Source organism: Osmerus eperlanus, chromosome 8, assembly GCF_963692335.1.
Source record: "Osmerus eperlanus chromosome 8, fOsmEpe2.1, whole genome shotgun sequence".
NCBI lineage: Eukaryota > Metazoa > Chordata > Actinopteri > Osmeriformes > Osmeridae > Osmerus > Osmerus eperlanus.
In genome coordinates, this window is record NC_085025.1 from 5661589 (window position 1) to 5688640 (window position 27052).

Sequence of the window (27052 nt, forward strand, 5' to 3'; positions counted from 1 at the left end):
CTGTCTTCTTTATTTTCACTAAATCTACTTTGACATGTGAACATGTTGTATTCCAATGCTGTAGGGGGCAGTATATGTAAAAATGACTATTTACACAATGTGGGACAAAACAAGAAACGTAGCAGCCTACATGAAATTGACGCTACATCAGAGCCTGTTTTTTCTATATTAGACATTCTCTGGCTACATGATCGAATTGAAGATACTGTAGTGGAAGCTAGCTAGCAAACAGCTTCTACGATGAAACTGGTGAGTGGAGCTACAGCTGGGGCAATTTTCATACCGTTTTATTTGGATGCTACAAACCAAGACCAAACTATCTTTCAACTTGGTAGCTAGACTGCCAGCTAACTAGCTAGCGTTCTCGCGTTGTTGTTTGCATTTATGCTTTCTTAGATAGCATGTGTCTAATTGTATATTTGTTGTCTGCTGTTAGTACTGCCTATCTGGACACCCTACATTGCCATGCAATGTTCTCAAATTTAAATCCACCACCATCATGTTGGACTGTGGGCTGGATACCACGTCTGTCCTCAACTTCCTTCCCCTTCCTCTGGTGCACAGGTGAGTGTGGGTCTATCGGCAGGCCATACAAAGCAGTATTCGCCATATCCATTAACACGACGCTACATTCGTGCTGTACTTTTCCTCTGTAACTATTCCTACTGCCTATGCTTTCTCCTTTCTTTCAGTCCAAGGCTCTCCAAACTACCTGGGTGGATTTCCAAAGATGGCACGGTTAACCTGCAGAAGGTATCACGACATTGTGTACCCAAGTTATCCACGTTTTGATTACTATGTATTCAACTGATGTTGTACCTACCTGTCGGTCTTTCAGGAACTCAAGGAGTGTGCAGGTCGTGTTTTTGTGGACTCACAACCAGAGTTCTGTCTCCCAGAGGTAAAAAATAAAGTTGTACAGCCTTTACCTTCTGAATAAATAGTAGATGTTATGCTATATACAAAATTGTTATCATATGTAATTTACCAGTTTGTGAAGCTACCAAATGGGGCATGGGGGATTATATTAGAATTGTCTTAGTCGTGAAGCACCAAACCAGCTGTAAGACAAACTACACAGCACTATACACACTGTTTGTTTCACCACCTATGTGCAGATTGATTGTACATGTTTTCATTACAGACAGTTAGCCATATTTTGACTATTCCACTTAAGTTCAGATCATCATTACAGGTCTCTGATAACAGCTGTTTACTTTTTTCACTTTCTCTCTTCTCTCTGTCTTCCTCAGAAAGAGCTGCTTGACTTATCCACCATTGATGTCATATTGATTTCTAACTATCACTGTATGATGGCCCTCCCCTACATCACTGAACACACCGGTTTCACTGGAACGGTGTACGCCACAGAGCCAACTCTCCAGATAGGCAGGTGAGGGGAATTACATCATCACAGTAACAGCTCTGGGGAATATGTATCATCAAACAGAGTTTGAGTGAGAGTTTGAACTTAAGAGATCACTTGACTTCAACATTTTCAGATTGCTAATGGAGGAGCTGGTGAATTTCATGGAAAGGGTACCCAAGGCTCAGTCTGCCGTCTGCTGGAAGAATAAGGAAATACAAAGGTATGCAAATCTTAAAATATGCTAAGATTGTCTCCTGGGTGGGGTCTACCACCTGTTTTGGGTCATTCTGTGTCATTTTGTGTTTGTAGGCTGCTACCTGGACCACTAAAAGATGTTGCTCATGTGTGGGCATGGAAGCGAAGCTACAGCATTCAAGAGGTCAACTCTGCTCTCAGCAAAGTCCAGCTTGTGGGCTACTCCCAGAAAGTGGTGAGAGTTTCCTCCTGAAAACATTCAGCATAACATCCACACTAACCATAGAGATGCTTATTTTATTGTGTTGCTTTGTGTAATAATAATGCAGTACGTTAAGCATAAGCAGACACTTTTATTCAATGCAACATACAGGAGGGGGATTTGAACCTGCAACCTCTTGATCTGCAGTCAAAAGCTGTACTGACTTAAAACATATCCAATATCTTTGCTGTCCAGGAACTGTTTGGCGCTGTGCAGGTCACGCCCCTCAGCTCCGGCTACTCATTGGGCAGCTCAAACTGGATCATCCAATCCCATTATGAGAAAGTGTCCTATGTGTCTGGATCCTCCCTTCTCACCACTCATCCTCAGGTGAGTCTCACACGCTCAGTACATTTGGCTAAATCTTGAACTTCGTTCAGGATCAAAGAGGGAAATATATGAATTTGAATAAAGCATAAACTGTATTTTCACAACTGGAAAAGTGTTGTTGTACAGGATGTTAACTTGAATATACCTCAACATATCCCTTTTCCAGCCAATGGATCAGAGCTCACTGAAGAACAGTGATGTTCTCATCCTGACTGGCCTCACTCAAATGCCAACTGCCAACCCAGATGGCATGCTGGGAGATTTCTGCAGTAACCTGGGTAAGTTGGCTTTAAACTGAATATTTGTCCTAGCTACCCAACAATGGGACCCTGAAGATTTCTTAAAATCTCTTGTTTTATTTGTGTTGTGTGATTCTAGGAAATAATTTTTAAATGTTAATTTTCATTTATTGGGAACTTTTATCCAGAGTGACATACAGAGGGGGATTTGAACCTGTGATCTCTTGATCTGCAGTCAAATGTTCTTCTGCTGATCTATACCCATCCTTAAACACAAACATACAGTCGTATAGAATGAGCGAGTTTGCAAACAAAGACACAGGAGTCTGCAAAAACTCCACTGAGGAACTAACTGAACCAGAACGAGGCTAAAGTGTCTCCACTGGCCAGTCTTTCACTTGGTGTGACCGAACTGTCCACTGTTGTTTGCAGCCATGACTATTCGCGCAGGGGGCAACGTGCTGGTGCCTTGCTACTCCTCTGGAGTGATCTACGATCTTCTGGAGTGCCTGTACCAGTTCATAGAGAACGCCAACCTCGGAAACACACCTTTCTACTTCATATCCCCCGTGGCCAACAGCTCCCTGGAGTTCTCACAAATCTTTGCTGAGTGGTCAGCATATCTACATTTTAAAATGTCATTTGATTAGTTTGGCAGATGCTTTTATCCAAAGCTACATATACATGACCTGAGCTTTGGAAGAACGTAAGATAGAATATGTGAACAGATAATAAGGCAGTAGCTAATTTACTTATTGTGACTAACATACTCACACAGGAAATCCTTGATTTCTTCTTGTGTACAGTGTTTGTGTGCTAGCTTTGGCAAACTTTCCCTTCTTTACCAGCTTGTCTTCTCTTTATTTCAGGCTCTGTCACAACAAACAGTCAAAGGTCTATCTTCCAGAACCTCCTTTTCCTCATGCAGAGGTAAGACTAGAAACAGTTTCATTATTATGATTATTAGTATTCAGTTACTAGAGCCCTTTGGTCCCCAATTTGGGCAAACTCTAATAGTTCAATCTCTTTAACCGGTCTGTTTAGCTGATCCAGACCAACAAGCTGAAGCACTACCCCACCATCCATGGCAGCTTCAGCAGCGAGTTCCGTCAGCCATGCGTGGTGTTTACCGGTCACCCTTCCCTACGTTTCGGTGATGTGGTTCACTTCTTGGAGCTGTGGGGGAAGTCCAGCCTCAACACCATCATCTTCACTGGTGAGATTAATAAACCTGTGTTGCAGGAAAGACATCTCTCACACACACAATGGCCTTTGTGTTTTAGTTTGACCTGCACCAATTAAAATGTGTGTATGCTCGGGATTGAAGATTTAATTGGAAAAGGCTAATCAAAGGGGATTGTGCACTGAATTTGCCAGTTATAATTGTCAAACCATCAGTACACTTTATTCACTGTAGTTACAAGACTGTGTGTGACCCTGTTTTCCTACCTCCCCAGAGCCCGACTTCTCCTACCTAGAAGCCCTGTCCCCCTACCAGCCTCTGGCCATGAAGTGTGTCTACTGCCCCATCGACACACGCCTCAACTTCCACCAGGTGTCCAAGCTCCTCAAGGAGGTCCAGGTATCCACCGCACACCTCTAATACCCTCATTTTATCCATATCAGATTGGAATTGATTCAGAAAGTAGTTGGGGTGAGTTTGTTTTGAAAAAAAAGATGGTTGCAGCACTACAGGCCCATGCATGTGCTCTCTCATTTGTGCTCCACACAGCCCCTCCATGTGGTGTGCCCAGAGCAGTACACCCAGCCTCCCCTGGCCCAGCCTCACCGCTCAGACCTGATGCTAGAGCTGCAGCCTGCTCCCATGCCGTACCGGCGCTGTTCCGTCCTGAGCCTGCCCTTCAGACGGCACTACGAACGCATCCAACTGCTGCCTGAGGTGGGGACTAGCGTTGATCAATACTTATTTATTAACGGTATACATTTATACTATTTATGCCCTCAATAAATGTATTGAGGGTATAAAGGCTCTTGTTCTGCAGTCAAATACTGAGTTAATACCACTGAGTTATGCTCACCCAAAAAAGAGGATGTTACTGGTTGAATGGTGCTGCAGACCTTTGTGTCAAAGGGAGACTAGGCCCAAATAGCCTCAGGTTGTGTGTGTCCTGTGTTCTGTAATGAGTTGAAGGTGTAATTCTACAGTTGGCCCGGTCCCTTGTCCCCTCTGAGATCAAGCCTGGCATCTCTGTTGCAACAGTGTCGGCTGTCCTACAGTCCAAGGACAACAAACACATGCTCCAGGTAATACAAGATTGGGGTACGCATTATGAAAGGAAAATAATTCAGACCGAGTACATTTAAGTCATTTCATTTGTTATATACATAATAAATGCAGTTTAGCTGCATGTAAATTGATTTATCATGAATACAAAAAATATAATAGTTGTCTTGGAATTCACTTGAATTTTAGACTTTCATCATAAACTGATATGCGATCAGTTGTGTGTGTGTGTGTGTGTGTGTGTGTGTGTGTGTGTGTGTGTGTGTGTACAACTGATTGTCTTTGATCTCTGTGCATGGCCAGTCGGTGCCCAAGCCCCCTCCCGTGGCCCCTAGTAAGAAGAGGAAGAGGGTGATGGAGGATCCCCCAGAGCTGCTGGCCCCCAAACCTCTCCTCAGTGGAGCAATCCCCCTGGAGGCCTTCCTGACCGCCCTCCACAAGGTGAGTCTTGTCCAAGCTTTCTGACTGCTGTATTTCCTATTCTTTTATTCCATTCTCCTAATCAGTGTACGTATTACTAGGCTTCCTAGTGGGAAGCCTAGTAATACGGGGGGGACCACTGATCTACAACCATTTGGTTTGCTTCTGTGCTCTCTGCAGCACGGCATCACGGAGGTGAAGGTGGAGGAGACGGCAGACGGCCACATGCTCCACCTGCAGACCGAGGACACTCTGATCCAGCTGGAGGAGGACGGGACGCACATTGTGTGCGACAACAACGAGACGCTGCGCACCACCCTGCGAGACCTGGTGCTGAGGTTCTTACAGAAGCTCTGAACCCTGACATCAACATCCCCTTCTCCCTCCCCTGTCTGTACCTCCCTCATCCTCCAGGACTGAGTAACAGCTGGTCCTTGATATTTCCTCCATGCTCTATTAATACCTAGGACCCATTATAAGAGAAGTTTGGACTTGGGAGGGTTTAGGAAGTCAACCCATATCGTTGTGTGTTTAAAAGGGGTGTGTTACCATTATCTTACAGTTAATATTTGTAAAATAGCTTTTTTGTAATAAAATTCCAATTTGGAATATGTATTTTTAGACTTAACTAGAACCTCAGCTTTGGTCTTTCTTATGTGAACATGGAACATTGTTAGAATTCTATTTGGGGGTTTGGCAGGTAACACTAGATGAAAGCAAATGGTGCCTTAGAGATTAAATCCAAAAGTTGGTTGATCTGATAATCCTCAATACAGAAGCTTTTTTTTTAAGGACACATTGTATCTTTCTGTGCTATTGTGCAGGTGGACAGAAAAGGCTTGTTACATTTACATTGTCATTTAGCAGACGCTCTTATCCAGTGACTTACAGTAAGTACAGGGACATTCCCCCGAGGTAACTAGGGTGAAGTTCCTTGCCCAAGGCCCGATTCCCTAACCGTTCAGCCATCTGACCCCCCTTATAGGAGTTATAACACCGTGACTGAGCACTATTTACAAGCTTAGCAAAACACGTAATTTGAAGTAAACTGTTTTTTCAGGATGAAGGTATCAAATTAAAAGGTAACTTCCAGGATAATCATTGCAAAATATTTAATTCCATAATTAATCAGTTTACATGCTGCTAAAATACATAATATATTTTCAATGTACATTGACTTAAATATACAGCGTTCTACACAAGGGTAGCTTGGATAACACAGATGTACTATATGCAGAAGATGGAAAGGGTGTTGTGTAGGAAATAAGTGGTTGTGAAGTTAGTGTGAGCAATTTAACCCATCTCTTCCCTTCATTTGTCACGTTAACAGATACTACAGAAAAAACTGCTTCCCTTACATTGGGAGCTATCTGTTTAAGCAGGAATAGAAGTTTGTGAAGTGTTTTAACCAGTTTAAAAGAGCTACAGGTGGCAGTGCGTCTGAGAGGAGACTGGTGCTCATCCACCACATCTCCTTGGTAACCTGAGGGCAGTTTGGTCTTCAGCAGGTCACATGACGCACCTTCAGACACGGAGGTTTATGTGAACTTCAAGTCAACGTCAGCTGTTTCTCTAACCTATAGGCACTTGTAGATCTGAGGGGTCGGAGCAGGTACAAGCAACATTCTTCCAGACTTGTAAACCTTTAAACTGAAATCAAACAAAACAACATCGCTTGAGAAGGGGTTTTCGCCAGATCGATCTACAGAAGTGTCTAACAGGTCAGTGTCCATGTGGGTTCGATTGGTGACGAGTAGTTACAGTCAACCTCCGGATTTGTATTGGTGCCCATTTCTACTTGGACTGCTTCTCTGCGTCCATCAGTGCAGAGCGGATACCAAGCTTCTGAAGTTCCTCCACCAAGTCTCCACTCTGGTGCATCTGTAACAGGATATCACAACCCCCGACAAACTCCCCATTGAAGTACACCTGAGGGATGGTGGGCCAGTTAGAGAAGCTCTTCACGCCTGTGGGAGACAAGGTTTACTGTGAATTACACTTATTGTTGCGTATAAATGCTCATACATTGGTCATAAAATTACCTTGATTCATTGACCAATATTTCAACATTTGAGTGAGTTGTAAAATGAATATCATATCAAATGACAAGTCTGGTACAGTGTAAATGACACTGTTCAGCAAGCAAAGCGTTTGTCATAGCTTCCTTGTTTTTTGCAGAGTTTACGCAAGTACAATGACACCGGCATTATTCTTGGTATTGTCAACGTTGTAACTAGTCAGGCACGTCATGTCCAGCTTTCTACATGTAGGCCCACCACGCCCAGGGTCCGGCTGCAGAATACTGATAAAACGTTAGGAATAAAAACCTACCACTACTTTAAAGTCAAGGGCCAAAAACGAACACACAAAAATGGCTTGAAATAAACGTTTTGTAAACGTTGTCGTTAAGCTAAGGCTAGTCTTGGCTAAGAAGTCAAAAACGTCATGAGTTTTAGCATGAATTCATAAAGACATCAAAACCCAACGAGCAAAACAACAAGCTAACGTTAGTACAACAACTTGTCACACTGACCTTGTCTCAGATCCTGGTCGTCCAACACGTTGTAAGCTGCATAGTCATCCACTCCATGCATCCGGAGGATTTGAACTACGGCATTGCTGAAGCCACACATCGGCTGTGCGGGTGTACCTTTCATAAACACGACAACTTTGTCTTTCTTTATCATGTCACCAAGGTCTTTATGTTGGTCTGCCGCACACATTAGTCGGGCGGACACAAACGAGACATGTCCATCAGCTTGCTTTGGCAGATACGCCAACGAATTCGCCCGCAGACAACGAACAGTCGACCTAAGGAGGTTGTTCATGTTTTCAGTCGACGTCAAACGAGAAATTGAATCACAAATTAAGAGATAGGCTATATTAACTGTCGCACTTTAACACAATTTACAGTCGCGACACAAACATTCTACTCCTCAGTAAGTCAAGGATGGAAGGAAGTAATATGTAAGAACGATCATTCATTGGACTTTACAAAGTCAGGCTCGCGTGTCATTGGTTAAATATTACGTCAATCACTTCGCTTACGCAAGTTTTAAAATGGATTAAACAGAAGTTAAATTATTAGTTTAAAACAAAAATCGTACAAATGATATGAATAAATGTATCTATATCATAGGAAAAATAAACATATATAACAATGACGCAAGTTAAAATAACATGTCATTATCAAACGGTATGTTAGGTGTGTTTCCGGGGTGATATGCATATATACGCGTGTCTAAACCAGAAAGTAAGAAGTCGTTGTTGACGCATTCAATCTGAATTCAACTGAAGGAAGCTGCATGTAAGTATTTCAGGTTTTGCCGTAGAACATAATTGTTAGTCTTTCTTGCCATATAATGGAAATTCCCGCTAATGCTTTAGTGCTATATGTCTAAACATGAAGAACGTTTTTCTAGTAAGCACGACTATCACAGTCCCACAGTCCCTCAATTGCTATCTTGTGATGTAGCTTCAAACAAAGAAAGTTGTTGGCAGCTGAACAAGGTAGCATAAAGTAAAGTCAAAGAAGCTAAGGCGTGACTTCTGGAGTCTCAGGAGTTTCACGTGCGATGTTCCTAGTACATTTCTCCTTAGGGAGTCCCTGCTTTCCACGGTGGTGACAGTGCCGTTTAGTAACCGTCACCTTTCTTGAAGCAGGCAGAGAAAGCATTGCGCGGGGGGCAGATATTGATTGACAGGAAGAGCTGTACCTGACAAACAGTTCGGCCTCCACATCGTCTATCTGACCAGGGCCACCACACCTGTTCAGAATTTCAATTATTGCATTATCCTCAATCATTCGAAAATAATGTATCTACCATTTCTTTTAACAGGTTAGACCCACTTTTCCCAAAGTAGAAAATTATAACGGGTAATTAATTAGCCGAGCAAGAAATTGCCCAATATTAAATGTTTTAATGGGTCACCTAATATTTCTGTATGGGTGTGCTTCTTTTCCAGGAAATGCTGAACCTCTCCGGGCTTCAACTGACCAGATATCCTATAGTAAAAGGCCTCTTTGTACACCAATTGCCTGTAAATTTGTTTCAAAATAAAGTTGCTTTCAATCGGTCACAGGTGTCTGCAACGTTATCCTTGAATGTTAATGCCTTAACGTAATTTTCCATCAAAATACATGTTTCAGATGCAATGAGAAACCCACTTGACGAAGCATCAGGATCACTCCAAGCATCTGACATGTGCTTGTGACATGACGAAAACAAAAGTATAACTGTTCATCCACTAAATAATTGGGTGGATGGTGAGCTGTAGTAGGAGGAGGTTTGGGCGTGTTGAGGCAAGGTACTTAGCTGCTTATCACTGTTTCACAATCTCGTTCACTGAGCTCCATCTCACCTTACCGTCATCCTCCAACGTCTTGGGAGTTTTGTCACACAGGTTCTAGGGAAACATTTAATTGTTCTGGGAAGTCTTGCAGTACTAGTTCAGCTAAGGCTGCTGCCTTTTTGTGACGCGCTTGTCATGAGATGTCTTTAATGGCAAGGCACCTGGATAAGAGCCTATATGATCAGGGGGAATCTACTGGACAGACTAATGTTGGCGTACTCAAAGGTAATTGCATTGACCAGAAATGGGATGTTGAAGTGACGGTGTTAACTTTGTTACTGATGTCAGACGTTGTCTAATCTTGCAGTGTTTTTTGAACAATGTAATTATTTACAACTTTTATTACATGTAAATACTTTTTAGACACTGTCCTTGGCTTGATGACATCTCTTTACAAAATCACAAAATACCATTCAAGCTCATTAACAAAGAAAAAGCTGCATTGAAACCAAATAAAGGCTTATTAGTAACCCAGGGTCATATTAAAATTCAGCTTTCTGGATGAACATATTTGCAGTACCGCTCAGGTCTCATCATGTTCCCTTAGTCATCTACTTGGGCCTTTTACAGTCACAGTTATGTTCACTTTAACATATGTAAAGTTTCTTCAACCAATGTGTAGAGTTGAGTTGTGCAAGTCAAGACAAAGCACCTTCTTCCTCTGCCAGGTGAGAGGGAAGCTATTCAGAAAAGAACTTTCACCAGGTGGATAAACGCACACTTGGAAAAAGTAAGGCACACTGAAAGTTGTCTGAACACTTATCTTACTTGTTGCCATGTTTTGACTTTGAATAGTCACTGGCATTGATTCACATAACTTGAAAGTATGATATGTCAAGTATCAGTCCAGCCAACTAAGTATCTCCCCCAGTTTCCAATAAAGGTTGAAGACCTCTTCACAGATATACAAGATGGCAGAGTGCTCCTGGCGTTACTGGAGGAGCTGTCTGGATGCAGACTGGTGAGGAATAACAGTGCTATAGGTGGACTGACTAACTTGAAATCGACAATGTTTCTACCCAGAGTCAATGATTATGTATGAACATCTATCAAATTGTCAGTGTAACTGACGTGACCATTCTGTTCATAACATATCTACTGCTTAAGTAACCTTCTACTCTTGTGTTCTTTTGCAGTACCACAGATTCAGACCATCCTCATACCGCATCTTCCGACTCAACAACATCGCAAAGGCGTTGGCTTTCCTTGACGACAGACATGTAAGTGACAACTCTGTATTTCCTTGAGCAATAGAGGGCCAGACTGGCATATTTGGCAATATATCCTTGTAGATCAAGATGTAGTTGTACTTTTTATGTTTATTAGTTTTGTTTTTTTTTACAGGTGAAGCTACCGAGCATTGACGTTGTCACTATTGCTGATGGCGTTCCCTCTGCTGTCCTGGGCTTGATCTGGAATATTATCCTATTTTTTCAAGTGAAAAACACTTTCTCTCTTCCTCTTTCACTCCCCCTTTCTCCCCCATGCCTCCCATCTCTCTGACTTGTCTCACTCTCTCCCTCTTTCTCTCTCCCCTCACATTTTCTTTCCTTTCTCAACACTGTCTCTCCTTTTCACTCACTCTCTCTCTAACACACATACATTCAAAATCAGTTAAGGTACCTTTATGTTATGGTATGTCATCTTTTTCCTCTCAGATAAAAGAGGTCACAAGTGGCCTCCAGAAACATCTCTCGTCCAGCCTCTCATCATTACCCATCAGCTGTTACCCTTCACCCTGTGACCTTTCACCTGTCACTGATGACTTCAACCACTCTAACACACTGCCATCCAAGGGCAGGAAGGCTGCCAGCAACCGACAGCATCATGGAAAAGCTATCAAGACACTTCTGCACTGGGTACACAGACGCACATCAAAGTAAGTTAGGAGATATACGAGAGAGTTATAAATGTGTTTCCTTGTATGATTGACTGCTTCTTGTTTACCCAGGTTTGGCGTAAGCGTACTTGACTTTGGAACGAGCTGGAGCAGTGGTCTGGCTTTCCTGGCTCTGGTTAAATCCGTAGCCCCTGGCCTGGTGGACCTGAGAAACAGCCTATCCAGAGACCACAGAGACAATGTGAGGGAGGCCTTCATGATAGCTCAGAGCAGCCTGGGAATCCCAACTCTCCTGGACCCGGATGGTGGGACAACGGCTTCCTGTTATGAGCATCGTCGCAAAATTTGCGTCAAAGAAATATAATAAACCAATATGGATTTATATACATCAAATCAAATAGTAGTTGTATAGCTCTTTTTTAGAAGCAATGTCACATAGGGATTTATTACTGGTTTGACTCTGCTGTGTCTTCTGTTTTGTCATAGATGTGACCCGCTGTGCCCCAGATGAGCGGTCCATCATAACATATGTGTCACAGTTTCCCGAACATTACCCTGGCCCTGATGAAGTAAGCAAATCAAAGTTTGTTTGCAGGAGGAATACTTTGCAATGAAATGCTTACTTTGCAGCTTCTTCAACAATGAAACTAAAGTAAATTAACGTATGAAAACAGCACACTATGAACATCAGTAAAATAGGAAAAAACACAGACATGCAATAGCCTGGGTCAGAGCACTGGCTTTGGGCTGGTGGTACAAAATACTTTAGGTTTCTCTACATTATGTCCAGTGTGTTCTCTCGAACACACTAATATTTTATTTCCATTACAGGACCTTCGCCCTGATTTTGAATCAAGGAAAACTTTATTAACAGGGAGAGATGTCCAACTAACACCAAAGCCCCATGGCCTAACCCCGGTGAAGTCAGTTAGCTTTGGGCCCACGTCCCCCTCTTGTGAAGAAGCACAGACCTTGTCCATAAGCCAGGAGATGACCAATGAGCAGCTACCAAGGATGAAACAGACCAATGGTCCTTCAGATGAGCCTTGGCTAACCCCCGCCCACCTGCCTGAAATTACTTTTTCTAAAGTCCTTCGTGTCCCGTCCCTTCATCAGTCCAAAAGTCCAACACCAGGAAGCAATTCCGCCACTGAAATCAACATTGACAGCCCTGTTTCCTTGAAGTACACTGTGTCCACTAGCCCATTGGGTCTGAGTGCGGAGAGTGCTGATGCAGGAGTGTGGTTCTGGATGGAGACGGCTCCTGAGGAGATCTCCAGCGAGCGCTGCGTAGACGAGGGGATCTTCTCCCAGAGTTCGGAGGAGGGCGTCTACATGCTATCCACGTTGGACTCAGATGAGGAAGAAGCGTACAACTACATCCTTGGTTTGAACAGGGAGGTGTGTGATGTCTTAGGGCCGTCCGATCAAGACTATGGTGAATTGCTAACTTCAGGACTAACTCCCAAGCTTGCTCCAGAGCAAACTCCAGGACTAACTTCTGGGATAACTCCAGGATCAACTCCGGGACTAACTCCAGGACTAACTCCAGTGCTAGATCAGATGGTGGCAGACATGGAGGCTGTCCACCAGAAGGATGAACATTCAGTTCCTGAGCAGGAGATAAACAAGGCTGAAAAAGAGCAAGATGGAGGGATGAATCCGGTTAGCAATGTTAGTAAAGCTACGGTGAGGAGGATGTTTGCTATGAGGATGGAGGAAGAAGACAGAAGGGGCGAGGAAAGCAAAGGGGAGGAAGACCTGAAGGAAGATGGAGGGAGAACAGAGGAGGAGGAGGAAAAAAAGGAACATGCATGTCTGCAATCATATTTTGAAGTGAGGGAGGAAAAGAGGGAGATGAGAGAGGTGGTGGAGGTAGAAACTGTGAGCGCAGACCTAGAGGAGGAAGAGGTTTTGAGAGGAGGGCAAGGGTCTTCTGTGAAAGACATGGTTAGAATTCGATGGAGGTTTAGAGGAGGGGAGGAAAGAACCGTGGAGGAACAAGTGGGAAGTAGCTGGCATGAACGTGAGCCTGAGAAAGAAGAGTTGGAGGAGGACACAACAGAACTAAAACGGTAAAGTAATTCTTTAAAAACATTTACCGTAGAATACAAAATGTAATGGGTCTCTATTTTCCATTCACATTCATTTGCACATGCTCTTATTCAAACTGGCATTCAGCTATCTTTCTAACGGGTTCATGTTTGATGTCTCAACCTTTCAAATTTTTTTCTGACTTTTGTAATTCAATTTTGCAGCATTGGGAGAGTGTATTTCCAGGATGTGCCCTCTAGTGGTGAGCTGGAGGTACTGTTCATCTTGTGGATCCTGTTCTACTGTTGTCTTCTCTTCCCACGACTGGACCTTCGATAGCCTTCTCAGGCACCAGTAATAAGATGTCACAGAACTATTCACAACTCACAGTTCATTTAAAAGCAGTACCTATATTTTATTTGAAAGACAATTCGGAAGAAGAATGTATGCGAACAATTGTTCCACCGTGCCTGGTAGATGAATGGTGACTTTACACTGTGTGCCTGGTACAGACCGTTTCTTGACTCTGACCACCAAAATACGGTTAGAACGATGCACTTCTGACCCTTGATCTTCTGCTGTACTTTCCATATGCAGTTCATGTTGCTTGGATAAACGTTAGCTGCTTTTAAAGACTCCTTCATATACACACTGAAAACTACCAAGTAATTATTTTATCATTCACACAGATACACACTAATCAGTCAAAGCAATATTGAAAAGCTTTATCATATTAAATGTTATATTTTATGTATAGTGCATTGTGTCTACTTTTAATGTAATTAAATGTGTCAATTAGTTTTGTTGTTGATTGATGGTTTGATTACAAACTATTTGAACATGCAGTGTATGGCAAATGTAAAAGTGAACAGTACAGTTTTACCAAGCCAGATGTTACATCACAAATACACAACATGTTTGTGTGTATAATTGTGTGTGGTGTGTGTGTGGTGTATGTGTGTGAGTACTGAGTGTGTTCTGTCAGCCCACACCACACATTCAGGGCCTCTAACAACCACAAACCAAGGCTGTTTGTCTGGAGTTTGCCCCCTCAGGTCAACAGCACTAGCAAGCAGAGATCTATATTCTTTCAACACCCTTGTGTTGGAGTTTGGACAGAGCTGTGTGAGAGTGTGCGCTGAGCTAGCCAGGCAGAGGGAACAAGGAGCTGGGAAAGGATCACAAGAGGATGATGAAGATGAGGACAGAGAAAATGAGCAGCAGGTCATAGCTGCTGTGAATTTTCTGTACAAACTTTGTAGGTCACAAGAGAAGACAGACATTCCCCATGGCCTCGCTGCTGGTTTGACCTTTGACCTGTGGTCAGTCCTGACTAGAAACAAGCCCTATAAAAATATACCCACCCCCCTTTACCCACCCCAGGCTCCTTCAAACATGCCTGACCCTCTCCAACCCCCACTGGGTTATTTTATGAATTTGTTTGTGAATTAAAACCAAATGACAGGCAATTACAAAATGCAGCTGCAAGGATTTGGCTTGTTCGATCTCCATGATTTAATGTCGAATTTTCAGAAGATGATGCTGTAACAAATTTTCATTAACGGAGTCTTCAGGTTTTTTAACTGCAAAAACACTATTAAAGAGGTATTTCTCCTGTCTGAACCCGCACTGCTGATATTTGTTACAATTATGAATCAAATTGGACATAACATTTGTCATGGAGTGCAAAATATGTAACCTGGATAACATTTTCATACTCAGCAATGCTGAGTGCAATCGTCATCCAATCAGGATGCTAATATTGAGGCTGTTTTGGGAGCCTACAGAGGAATCACAGCTCATATACCAGGAAACAAAGGCTGTAAAATGTTTACTTCATTTACTCTGTCTAACAATGATACATTTAATTATGTTTACTGGGAATGTGCCACCTCCCAACCCACATCACAAGAGGAGGCATTGTGAGACTGGTGCTGTTGTGCTGGTTGCATCACTGGATGTTGTTCTGCAGCAAAATCTTTAGATACTCTAAGGTCAGAGGATGGTTGGTCTGGGTTAATAATTAGCCAGGTGTGGTTAGCTGACTCTCACAGGGGCATATATACACTCAGCTCTGCCCACAAACGCTCTCCGGCATTTACGTTTAGTCATTTAGCAGACGCTCTTATCCAGAGCGACTTACAGTAAGTACAGGGACATTCTCCCCGAGGCAAGTAGGGTGAAGTGCCTTGCCCAAGGACACAACGTCATTTGACACGGCCGGGAATCGAACTGGCAACCTTCAGATTACTAGCCCGATTCCCTAACCGCTCAGCCACCTGACTCCCGGCAACAAAGATATTGACGGTAAGGACTGGCTCTCTTGACTAAGGCCTTTCTTTGAGCATTATATATTTATATATACATCCAGTACATTCAGGGCCAACATTCTTTATTTTAAAGAATGGGCTCAGATGGGGAGAAATTGTATTTCAAGTTAAAGAAGCTAAAGGGATGAAAAAAGGCACTGACAAGTTTGATGTTTACAAAATTGTGTGCAAGGTGAACATTTTAATAGGCCTCTGAAGAATAGTATTACAATGTTTTCCCTGAAACAGTTCAATAACTGCAATTGACACTGTGCAGTTAAACTGCATCCTTACGAAGGATATAACAGACCTCTTGGTTGGCCCCGCTGTAAGAAAGAGGTATTCCAGTTATGTACCTCATTCACACTAGATTGTGAGTTCAAATCCCGCTCAGCCCAAGGAAGTAAAGTTACACCCTGTGCTGCTGCGCAGCTTGTACACTGTATCGTGTCCCACACCTCTTCCATGCACGGTTCCATGCAAAGTCCCTTTATATGAAAGTGTCTGCTGAGTGAGTAAATGTAGCTGTGTGTGTGCCTGCTCTAGGACCTGAACATGTGGGGAAAAGCTATCTGTAGTGTGATCGCGGCCGTGCTGCTGTCCGTGGTGTGTGCCGCCCCTCACGAGGGGGATCATGGGGGCCACAGCGAGGACCACCACCATCACCTCCACCACGGCCCCAACGAGCCCCACCACTCCCATGGACAAGGGGAGGATGCCTGCCACAAGCTCGCCCCCCACAACGCGGACTTCGCCATGGCGCTCTACAGATCCCTGAGTGCCAAGCCTGACGCCACACACTAGGATACTCCGCGCTGACCCCGGAGCAGGTCAACAAAGCCTACGAACACCTCCTCCACATGCTGAGTCACGCTAAGGACACCATGCTGCTGGACATGGGGAACGCCCTGGCCGTGAGGGATGGGCATGGGCATGGTGAATGTCTTTGCAGGCACAGAGGACTTCTCTGGCATCTCCGAGGAGACCAAACTGAAGGTGTCCAAGGTACAGTACCATCCAGTACACACCCCCTGTGTATGGGGTCTAAATTATGCAGTGATTTAGGCATTCATTTTCTCTGTACAGAATATAATTTTTTTTTCTGGCACTTACACTTTGAACCCTTTTGGATGGTTTATTTAGTTACTTCTAAATCAGTAACCAGTCTAATCGTACCCCTCACAAAACACAACAAATCGACTTCCTGTCCCCTCCAGATTTCCCACAAGGCCGTGCTGACTGTTGACGAAACCGGCACTGACGCAGCCGCTGCCACCACCATCGAAATCATGCCCATGTCGCTGCCCGACACCATGAACCTGAATAGGCCCTTCCTGGTCCTGATTGTTGAAGACTCCACCAAGAGCATCCTGTTCATGGGGAAGATATCTGACCCCACACCTGACCAGTCACCTGGGGAGGCCACCTGACCACAGACAACCACCAGACAAGACGTCCAGCTGTGGTGTTGTAGTACAGAACACATCTGTAACTTTTATACTGTAACTTTTGTTTTTGTAACATCTGACTTCTACAGTATTGGAAAGTTAAGAATCTATTTACATCAAGGAGTGGTGTGTATTTACTCCCTGAAGTTGAGAGAATAGTGTGTGTACACCACACATGAATCCCTGAACCAATGATGGGAACATGTAATTACTCTTCCTTCAGATAGTTTGGCTTAACCTTAATACTAACATCCTGTACTAGTTTGTTGATGAAGAGGAGGATGTGTTATCCTTCAGTACTTCTGCCGCCTGCATACCGGTACAGTGTAGGAACTGTAATGCTCCTCTTCTGTGAACATTTTTGTTGGATGATAAAAGTAAAAAACTCAAATGAAGTGACTATATTGTTCTTTGTGCTTTCACAGTTATTGTATACTAAAGGTAATTATACCATGGTCTGGGTGAATACTCAATTCTGATTGGCTGCAGGGGTGTCCATTATCAGGTGATATTGTACACCTTGTTGGGCATTATCCCTTACTTAATGTTTGCTATACCACCGGCACCGTGTGTACAGTCAAAATCAACGTCTGAAGAAATGTTTTAGAATAATGAACCCCTACCTGATTTTTTGGGATAAATCAAACATATCCAAACACGTGTTTTCATCAAAAAAAATGTACACTGGTGGTTCCAGGGGAGGGGGGGGGGTCTTTTAGGGAGGGGTTTTGGGGGGGTTCCTCCAGAACTCAACAGGGGTCGATATGTCTGGGCCCTCCATGCTTCAGCATGAAACAACATGTCTGATGTCCAGCATAAAAGAAGGAGCACTTGATTAGTTTTGAGATTGCTTTGAGGATAGATGAAGAAGACAGAAGGGGGGAGACCAGCAAAGGGGAGGAAGACCACAAGGAAGATGGAGGGAGAACAGAGGAGGAGGAGGAGGACAAAAAGGAGCATGCATGTCTGCAATCATATTTTGAAGTGAGGGAGGAAAAGAGGGAGATGAGAGAGGTGGTGGAGGTAGAAACTGTGAGCGCAGACCTAGAGGAGGAAGAGGTTTTGAGAGGAGGGCAAGGGTCTTCTGTGAAAGACATGGTTAGAATTCGATGGAGGTTTAGAGAAGGGGAGGAGGAGGAACAAGTGGGAAGTAGCCAGCATGAACATGAGCCTGAGAAAGAAGAGTTGGAGGAGGACACAACAGAACTAAAACGGTAAATCTTCAAAAACATTTACCTTAGAATGCAAAACGTCATGGGTCTCTATTTTACATTCACGTTAATTTGCACATGCTCTTATTCAAACTGGCATTAATCTAACGGTTTCATGCTTGATGTCTCATATTTAAGAAATGTTTCTGACTTTTGTAATCAATTTGCAGCATTGGGTGTGTATTTACATGATGTGGCCCTCTAGTGGTGAGCTGGAGGTACTGTTCACCTTGTGCATCCTGTTCTACTGTGGTCTTCTCTTCCCGCGACTGGACCTTCGACAGCCTTCTCAGGCACCAGTAATAAGATGTCACAGAACTGTTCACAACTCACAGTTCATTTAAAAGCATAAAAGTATATTTTATTTGAAAGAGATCTCGGAAGAAGAATGTATCAGAACTATTGTTCCACCGTGCTTGGTAGCTGAATGGTGACTTAACACTGTGTTCCTGGTACAGACCGTTTCTTGACTCACCAAAATACAGTTAGAACGATGCACTTCTGATCCTTGATCTTCTGCTGTGCTTTCCATATGCAGTTAATGTCGCTTGGATAAAAGCGTTTGCTAAGTGAATCAAATGTTAACTGTAAATGTAAGTGTAAATCACACAAAGTTGTATTTTTCCAAATGAGTTTAGTTTCATACGAAAACCCACCAGATGGCAGTGTAACAGTGCGTTCACACTGCAGCGGAGCGGGCGGCGCAGGGCGTGATCGGCTTCCAATTCATTTTCAATGAAACCAGGCGTTGACGCTCGCGTAGGGCATTGTGGGAAGGCGAGCGGAGCGAAGCGTTGCAAGTTGGATTTTCTCAACTTTATGTAAACGAGGAGCGTGAAAACGCTAGCGTTGGCCAATCGGATTGGTTTCTTGTTTCTTGTAACGTAGCAACCGTTGGTCATGATAAACATTTCTAGGTTTCACAATTTCAAGATGGAGGAGAAACGTTTCGTATGTGTCTGCACACCCAGTTCTGTTCAGAACAAAATTACTAATGTGACGAGCCTGAATTTAAAGATTACATTAAACTAATAATGCATGGTGCATGGTTGCCGATGTCGTCATTGTTCCTGCTGTGTTTTTATAGCCTACTTTTAAATTCAGTCTCGTCACATTACGTGACTGTTCTGTGCCACTGCTAGCTCGCTAGCCCAGCCTACAAACGACTGGTTGAGTGACCGGTGGCGTAACATGTATTCTACTTTAATCTTGCACTAGTAAAATCTTGCACTTACATAAATGTTGTGTAAAAGTGGTATTTTGATCGATATTGTGAGTACATGAACCCAAATCTGCACGCTTGGCCATGACTACAACAGTGACCTTAGAGAACTACAACTCTGTATTAACTTGTCTAACACGCCCCCGAGCGTGGTGTACTGTGGGAAGGCAAGCGATGCAGAGCGTTAAAAAACGCTGCAGTGTGAACGCAGCGTAACAGTGCGTTCACACTGCAGCGGAGCGGGCGGCGCGCGGCGTCGGCTTCCAATTCATTTTCAATGAAACCAGCCGTTGACGCTCGCGTAGGGCATTGTGGGAAGGCGAGCGGAGCGGAGCGTTGCAAGTTGGATTTTCTCAACTTTATGTAAATGAGGAGCGTGAAAACGCTAGCGTTGGCCAATCGGATTGGTTTCTTGTTTCTTGTAACGTAGCAACCGTTGGTCATGATAAACATTTCTAGGTTTCACAATTTCAAGATGGAGGAGAAACGTTTCGTATGTGTCTGCACACCCAGTTCTGTTCAGAACAAAGTTACTAATGTGACGAGCCTGAATTTAAAGATTACATTAAACTACTAATGCATGGTGCATGGTTGCCGATGTCGTCATTGTTCCTACTGTGTTTTTATAGCCTACTTTTAAATTCAGTCTCGTCACATTACGTGACTGTTCTGTGCCACTGCTAGCTCGCTTTTGTTGTTGATTGATGGTTTGATTACAAACAGTTTGAATATGCAGTGTATGGCAAATGTAACAGTGAACAGTACAGTTTTACCAAGCCAGATGTTACACAACATGTTTTTCGTGTAGTTGTGTGTGGTGTGTGTGTGTGGTGTATGTGTTTAAGAGTACTGAGTGTGTTCTGTCAGACCACACCACATATTCAGATCTTCTGAGAACCACAAACCAAGGCTGTTTGTCTGGAGTTTGCCCCCTCAGGTCAACAGCACTAGCAAGCAGAGATCTATATTCTTTCAACACCCTTGTGTTGGAGTTTGGACAGAGCTGTGTGAGAGTGTGCGCTGAGCTAGCCAGGCAGAGGGAACATGGAGCTGGGAAAGGATCAGAAGAAGATGATGAAGATGAGGACAGAGAAAATGAGCAGCAGGTCATAGCTGCTGTGACCTTTCTGTACAAACTTTGTAGGTGGTCACAAGAGAAGACTGATATTCCCTATGGCCTCATTGCTGGTTTGACCTTTGACCTGTGGTCAGAGTCCTGACTAGAAACAAGTCCTATCAAATTCTATCCACCCCCCTCTACCCACCCCTGGCTCCCTCAAACACTCCTGACCCCCTCCACCATCCGCCAGGTCCCCTCCCATGGGCCCCTCCACCACCGCTGACCCCCTCCACCACAACTTCCACTCGAACCTGGGTACACTGGCCTCAAGCTAACTCAGACTGTGTGGTGTGTGTGTGTGTGTGTGTGTGGGGGGGGGGGGGGGGCGAGGTGAAAGTGTATAAATGTGTGCTTCTGTACTTTTGTTTTAGTATGTGTGGGCGTGTATTGATTGATTGCAACTGTGTTGAAATCCCTCTCTCACTCTGTCCCTTTCTGTTGTGATATCTGTTTAGCACAATGATGAATGATCCTGGGCTGATTCCTATTCAGCAATAATTACAGCTTTCATGCAGATTCAAGCCATAACAAGACAGCTGCTTAAACAGAATCCATCTCCTCTCCTCCTCTGTTGTTCCTTGCAGTCTCCTCAGGCTGATAACAGGTCTCAAGAGAGGAGGATCTCCCGGCCTATTTACTTTGACAGGCCTCACATGCTCATTGTTTACTCTACGTTTTCATGTTTCATCATTCACATGCTACTTTAGTGTTTCCACCATCCCCACTTGAGAATTCAAGAATGTACGCTGTTGACCTTGGAACTTCTACAATTCCAGATTACCCATGCCAGCCACATCTCTGTGTCTGCTTTTGAAAATGTGGTTGGTGGTTTATGTTAAATTATTTTATGTATTGGTTTGTGAATTAAGATTTGCAAGGATTTGACTTGTTTGAAATTACATTTAATGTGGAATTTTCAGAAGACGATGCTGTAACACATTTTCATTAACTGAAACTTCAGGTTGTTGTTTTTTTTTTTTTACAGCAAATACACTATTAAAGAGGGATTTCCCCTGTCTGAACCCACACTGCTTCAGGCTGGATTTTACATGACGTCACTCAGGTCATTTTGCTCGAAAACCAATTTAAGCTACACAACCACAGCACCATAACACATGTTCAGAATCAGCAGTTATTGGGTTCAACTAGGTTTAGTCTCCCCACAGACCTCCCACTGTGGCAGCATGTGACTGACATGCTGATATTTGTTGAAATTATGACTTGAATTGGACACAGTATTTGTCATGGAGTGCAAAATATGTCACCTGAATACAATTGTCCTACTGATTGCATTCAGCAACGCTGATTGCAAATATCATCCAATCAGGATGCTAATATTAGGGCTGTTTTGGGGGCCTACAGAGGAATCACAGATATTACCAGGAATCAAAGGCTGTAAAAGCTTTACTTCATTTACTTTTTCTAACACTGATACATTTAATTGGCGGCATTCAATTGGAGGCATTGTGAGACTGGTGCTGTTGTGCTGGTTGCATCACTGGCTGTTGTTCTGCAGCCACATCTTTAGATACTCTAAGGTCAGAGGATGGTTGGTCTGGGTTAATAATTAGCCAGGTGTGGTCAGCTGACTCTCACAGGGGCATATATACACTCAGCTCTGCCCACAAACGCTCTCCGGCAACAAAGATATTGACGGTAAGGACTGGCTCTCTCTTGACTAAGGCCTTTCTTTGAGCATTATATATTTATATATACATCCAGTACATTTAGGGCCAACATTCTTTATTTAAAAGAATGGGCTCAGATGGGGAGAAATGGTATTTCAAGTTAAAGAAGCTAAAGGGATGAAAAAAGGCACTGACAAATTTGATGTTTACAAAATTGTGTGCAAGGTGAACATTTTAATAGGCCTCTGAAGAATAGTATTACAATGTTTTCCCTGAAACCGTTCAATAACTGCAATTGACACTGTGCAGTTAAACTGCATCCTTACGAAGGATATAACAGACCTCTTGGTTGGCCCCGCTGTAAGAAAGAGGTATTCCAGTTATGTACCTCATTCACACTAGATTGTGAGTTCAAATCCCGCTCAGCCCAAGGAAGTAAAGTTACACCCTGTGCTGCTGCGCAGCTTGTACACTGTATCGTGTCCCACACCTCTTCCATGCACGGTTCCATGCAAAGTCCCTTTATATGAAAGTGTCTGCTGAGTGAGTAAATGTAGCTGTGTGTGCCTGCTCTAGGACCTGAACATGTGGGGAAAAGCTATCTGTAGTGTGATCGCGGCTGTGCTGCTGTCCGTGGTGTGTGCCGCCCCTCACGAGGGGGATCATGGGGGCCACAGCGAGGACCACCACCATCACCTCCACCACGGCCCCAACGAGCCCCACCACTCCCATGGACAAGGGGAGGATGCCTGCCACAAGCTCGCCCCCCACAACGCGGACTTCGCCATGGCGCTCTACAGATCCCTGAGTGCCAAGGCTGACGGCAAAAATGTATTCTTCTCCCCCCTGGGCATCGCCACCGCACTCTCCATGCTGTCGCTGGGAGCCAAGGGCGAGAGCCACAGCCAGATCTTCTCCACACTGGGATACTCCGCGCTGACCCCGGAGCAGGTCAACAAAGCCTACGAACACCTCCTCCACATGCTGAGTCACGCTAAGGACACCATGCTGCTGGACATGGGGAACGCCCTGGCCGTGAGGGACGGCTTCAAGCCCCAGGAGAAGTTCCTGAACGACGCCAAGCACTTTTACTCCAGCGAGGCCTTCAATGTCGATTTCAAGAACACGGAGCAGGCTGCGGCTCAGATCAACAAGTTCATCGCTCAGAAGACGCAGGACAAGATCACGGACCTGGTGAAAGAGCTGGACCCTGACACCGCCATGGTGCTGATCAACTACGTCCTCTTCAGAGGTAGGACGCGTGATGTTCCCCTCAAACGGTAGCAGTATGTTTGAGGGTTCGGGAGGGTGTGTTCTGTGAACGTGGATCGGGAGTTTGATATCGATTCATTCAGTTCTTTATAATTGAGATTACATCTCAAATGTCTCTATCCCCCAAAATCAGAAAAAAGGTCAACAAATATACATACAATTTAAAAAAATGTTTTATTTTCTGTAGGAAAGTGGGAGAAGCCGTTTGAAGCTAAACTGACAAAGAAGGCCTCCTTCCAGGTGGACCAGAACACCAAGGTTGAGGTGGACATGATGAAGAAGACGGGCCGCTATGACTTCTTCCAAGATCCAGACAACTTCACCAGCGTCATCATGCTGCCCTACAAAGGCAACACCTCCATGATGGTCATCCTGCCCGATGAAGGCAAGATGAAGACTGTGGAGTCGTACCTCAACAAGGACTACATCAAGCACTGGCACAACTCAATGTTCAGAAGGTTGGACTCTTACAAATTAATGTATTTTGATGAATGAATCAAGGCCTCAGGTTTGTTTTCAAAGCTGGGTGGGACAGCTTTTTTTTTTTTTTTACTGAGGATGCGGCTTTTGAATGTAATTTTCTTAATACAGAGGGAGACAGATTTGCCGTTTTCAAAAAGTGGACGGGACATTTTCATGTATAGTGAAACCTACACGCCTGGAATGAATGAGTGATTTTTCTCTTTTGAAGACATGAGTTACTGACAAAAAACTATAGCTTGTAGATCAGGGGTGGTTAACTGTAGTTTTGGGGACCTGGGTTGTGTGCAGTCCTACTTTGTGTTTACTTACCAGATTCTGATTCAGGTCTTAATGTTTACTTTTGCACACAAAGGGACAGGTTGGATTTAACCAGAAATGCGGTTTTTATGTTCTTTTAAAATATTTATATATTTTACAGATTCATTTATTCTATGTTACATTCCAAGGCAGAATCATTTGCTTCCTTTATTCAGATACTTTAGTACTGCAGTTGTGTGTATCCTAATCGTTTTTTAACTTATGTCATCTTAATGTTACCTGAACACATGAATTTCCCTGGGGATCAAGGAATTTAAACAATTTAAATTTAAACTTGTGTCTGTTTTTCAGCTCTGTGGATTTGTTCATGCCTAAGATCTCCATCTCTGCCTCCTCCTCGCTGGGCGAAATTCTAAAGAACATGGGCATGGTGAATGTCTTCGCAGACACAGCGGACTTCTCTGGCATCTCCGAGGAGACCAAACTGAAGGTGTCCAAGGTACAGTACCATCCAGTACACACCCCCTGTGTATGGGGTCTAAATTATGCAGTGATTTAGGCATTCATTTTCTCTGTACAGAATTTTAAAAACAATTCTGGCACTTACACTTTGAACCCTTTTGGATGGTTTATTTAGTTACTTCTAAATCAGTAACCAGTCTAATTGTACCCCTCACAAAACACAACAAATCGACTTCCTGTCCCCTCCAGATTTCACACAAGGCCGTGCTGACTGTTGACGAAACCGGCACTGACGCAGCCGCTGCCACCACCATCGAAATCATGCCCATGTCGCTGCCCGACACCATGAACCTAAACAGGCCCTTCCTGGTCCTGATTGTTGAAGACTCCACCAAGAGCATCCTGTTCATGGGGAAGATATCTGACCCCACAGCTAACTAACCTGACCAGTCACCTGGGGAGGCCACCTGACCACAGACAACCACCAGACAAGATGTCCAGCTGTGGTGTTGTAGTACAGAACACATCTGTAACTTTATAACTTTTGTTTTTGTAACATCTTCTATAGTATTGGAAAGTCAAGAATATAAGTACTTGCTCCCTGAAGTTGAGAGAATAGTGTGTGTACACCACACATGAATCCCTGAACCAATGATGGGAACATGTAATTACTCTTCCTTCAGATAGTTTGGCTTAACCTTAATACTAACATCGTGTACTAGTTTGTTGATGAAGAGGAGGATGTGTTATTCTTCAGTACTTCTGCTGCCTGCATACCGGTACAGTGTAGGAACTGTAATGATTCTCCTCTGAACATTTTTGTTGGATGATAAAAGTAAAAAACTCAAATGAAGTGATTGTATTGTTCTTTGTGCTTTCAGTTAGTGTACACTAAAGGTAATTATACCATGGTCTGGGTGAATGCTCGATTCTGATTGGCTGCAGGGGTGTCCATTATCAGGTGATATTGTACACCTTGTCGGGCATTATCCCTTACTTAATGTTTGCTATACCACCGGCACCGTGTGTACAGTCAAAATCAACGTCTGAAGAAATGTTTTAGAATAATGAACCCCTACCTGATTTTTTGGGACAAATCAAACATATGTTTTCATCAAAGAAAATGTACACTTTGGTGGTTCCAGAGATGATCTTTTGGGGAGGGGGGGGGTCTTTTAGGGAGGGGTTTTGGGGGGGTTCCTCCAGAACTCAACAGGGGTCGATATTTCTGGGCCCTCCATGCTTCAGCATGAAACAACATGTCTGATGTCCAGCATAAAAGAAGGAGCACTTGATTAGTTTTGAGATTGCTTTGAGGATAGATGAAGACAGAAGGGGGGAGACCAGCAAAGGGGAGGAAGACCTGAAGGAAGATGGAGGGAGAACAGAGGAGGAGGAGGAAAAAAAGGAGCATGCATGTCTGCAATCATATTTTTAAGTGAGGGAGGAAAAGAGGGAGATGAGTGTGATGGCATTTTTTGATATAGTTACTAAGAGTGTATTTTTAATAGACTGAGGTCGTGTTTAAACAAATGGATGTTGCAGTTGGTCTTAAGGTATTTATGGTGTTGGTTTATGATGCCTGATTGAGAAGCTAGGGGCACGGAGGTTGGGGGATGTTTGAGTTCTGTGGCCTAAAGGGAGAAGGGTAGATGGATCAGTTGATCTAGCAGCTCTGACCTTTTGGCCAAGGAGATTGTGTCCTGTGTCCTGTTTGTGTTTCATTAAGGGTATCCTTACTGTCCTCATTTAGAGAAAGAGCCGTGACATCAAAAGACTTTGGTATCTTGACCTGGGGGGTTATATTGTCTTAACTGTCACTGACCAGTGTTAACCAATCACAGAGACCACTGCATTGATGAATTGATCATTTATTAGGGCATCTGTTGAAAGTGTATAAAAGCACAAGCTTTATGAGTGTTCTTCATCACTCTTGCGAACAACCTGTGGCTAGCACCTCCTTCGTTAGACTGATCACAAAGTACTTTGTTAATTCTTAAATTGTACAAGCTAAATAAATTTTATTGAAACCGCCATCCCTTGACTATTCAAATCTACACAGTGCCACTAGAATTTTTCCTTCACATGAGAGAGGTGGTAGAGGTAGAAACTGTGAGCGCAGACCTAGAGGAGGAAGAGGTTTTGAGAGGAGGGCAAGGGTCTTCTGTGAAAGACATGGTTAGAATTCGATGGAGGTTTAGAGGAGGGGAGGAAAGAACCGTGGAGGAACAAGTGGGAAGTAGCTGGCATGAACGTGAGCCTGAGAAAGAAGAGTTGGAGGAGGACACAGCAGAACTAAAACGGTAAAGTAATTCTTCAAAAACATTTACCGTAGAATGCAAAACGTAATGG

At 43.7% G+C, this 27052-nt stretch overlaps 4 protein-coding genes and 1 non-coding gene across 6 annotated transcripts; 4 read left to right on the plus strand and 1 right to left on the minus strand.

Annotated features, from left to right (window-relative positions):
* The first annotated feature begins 105 nt into the window (after positions 1-105).
* On the plus strand, positions 106-5688 carry ints9 (integrator complex subunit 9). Its single transcript, XM_062466897.1, has 17 exons — positions 106-249; positions 437-564; positions 693-753; positions 839-901; positions 1254-1393; positions 1503-1589; positions 1679-1799; positions 2022-2156; positions 2323-2434; positions 2828-3008; positions 3265-3325; positions 3440-3611; positions 3853-3977; positions 4128-4295; positions 4562-4660; positions 4944-5081; positions 5241-5688. Exons 1-17 carry the CDS (start codon positions 241-243, stop codon positions 5415-5417), a joined length of 1977 nt encoding a protein of 658 aa, XP_062322881.1. The 5' UTR covers positions 106-240; the 3' UTR covers positions 5418-5688.
* Positions 5689-6157: 469 nt separating this feature from the next.
* On the minus strand, positions 6158-8024 carry glrx5 (glutaredoxin 5 homolog (S. cerevisiae)). The gene is made up of 2 exons (XM_062466902.1): positions 7594-8024; positions 6158-7027 (listed from the first exon to the last, which is right to left on the minus strand). The coding sequence occupies exons 1-2, from the start codon at positions 7886-7888 to the stop codon at positions 6855-6857; spliced, it is 468 nt and encodes a 155-aa protein (XP_062322886.1). The 5' UTR covers positions 7889-8024; the 3' UTR covers positions 6158-6854.
* Positions 8025-8515: 491 nt separating this feature from the next.
* On the plus strand, positions 8516-8803 carry LOC134025792 (small Cajal body-specific RNA 13). Its single transcript, XR_009931299.1, has one exon. It is a non-coding gene; the product is annotated as a small Cajal body-specific RNA 13 (non-coding RNA).
* Positions 8804-9205: 402 nt separating this feature from the next.
* On the plus strand, positions 9206-13960 carry clmnb (calmin b). Of its 2 annotated transcripts, XM_062466895.1 has the most exons (10): positions 9511-9638; positions 10082-10143; positions 10285-10374; positions 10550-10633; positions 10758-10850; positions 11072-11292; positions 11365-11558; positions 11740-11822; positions 12085-13328; positions 13512-13960. In XM_062466895.1, exons 1-10 carry the CDS (start codon positions 9554-9556, stop codon positions 13624-13626), a joined length of 2271 nt encoding a protein of 756 aa, XP_062322879.1. In that variant the 5' UTR covers positions 9511-9553; the 3' UTR covers positions 13627-13960. The 2 variants fall into 2 exon arrangements, with proteins under 2 accessions (XP_062322880.1, XP_062322879.1); XM_062466896.1 differs by lacking the exon at positions 10082-10143 and having other exon boundaries at positions 9206-9638.
* Positions 13961-22106: 8146 nt separating this feature from the next.
* Positions 22107-25288, plus strand: LOC134024594 (alpha-1-antitrypsin homolog). The gene is made up of 5 exons (XM_062467137.1): positions 22107-22253; positions 22802-23477; positions 23685-23955; positions 24590-24737; positions 24950-25288. The coding sequence occupies exons 2-5, from the start codon at positions 22811-22813 to the stop codon at positions 25139-25141; spliced, it is 1278 nt and encodes a 425-aa protein (XP_062323121.1). The 5' UTR covers positions 22107-22253; positions 22802-22810; the 3' UTR covers positions 25142-25288.
* Positions 25289-27052: the final 1764 nt, after the last annotated feature.

Coding starts and splice junctions, on each gene's coding strand:
- ints9 (XM_062466897.1), top strand. Junction 902..1,253: donor CAGAGTTCTGTCTCCCAGAG/GTAAAAAATAAA, acceptor TGTCTTCCTCAG/AAAGAGCTGCTTGACTTATC. Junction 3,326..3,439: donor CTCCTTTTCCTCATGCAGAG/GTAAGACTAGAA, acceptor CGGTCTGTTTAG/CTGATCCAGACCAACAAGCT.
- glrx5 (XM_062466902.1), bottom strand. CDS start 7,888: ATGAACAACCTCCTTAGGTCGACTGTTCGTTGTCTGCGGGCGAATTCG. Junction 7,028..7,593: donor CGACCAGGATCTGAGACAAG/GTCAGTGTGACA, acceptor TGTCTCCCACAG/GCGTGAAGAGCTTCTCTAAC.
- clmnb (XM_062466895.1), top strand. CDS start 9,554: ATGTCTTTAATGGCAAGGCACCTGGATAAGAGCCTATATGATCAGGGG. Junction 10,144..10,284: donor TAAACGCACACTTGGAAAAA/GTAAGGCACACT, acceptor TATCTCCCCCAG/TTTCCAATAAAGGTTGAAGA. Junction 10,375..10,549: donor AGCTGTCTGGATGCAGACTG/GTGAGGAATAAC, acceptor GTTCTTTTGCAG/TACCACAGATTCAGACCATC.
- LOC134024594 (XM_062467137.1), top strand. CDS start 22,811: ATGTGGGGAAAAGCTATCTGTAGTGTGATCGCGGCTGTGCTGCTGTCC. Junction 23,478..23,684: donor CAACTACGTCCTCTTCAGAG/GTAGGACGCGTG, acceptor TATTTTCTGTAG/GAAAGTGGGAGAAGCCGTTT. Junction 24,738..24,949: donor CCAAACTGAAGGTGTCCAAG/GTACAGTACCAT, acceptor TGTCCCCTCCAG/ATTTCACACAAGGCCGTGCT.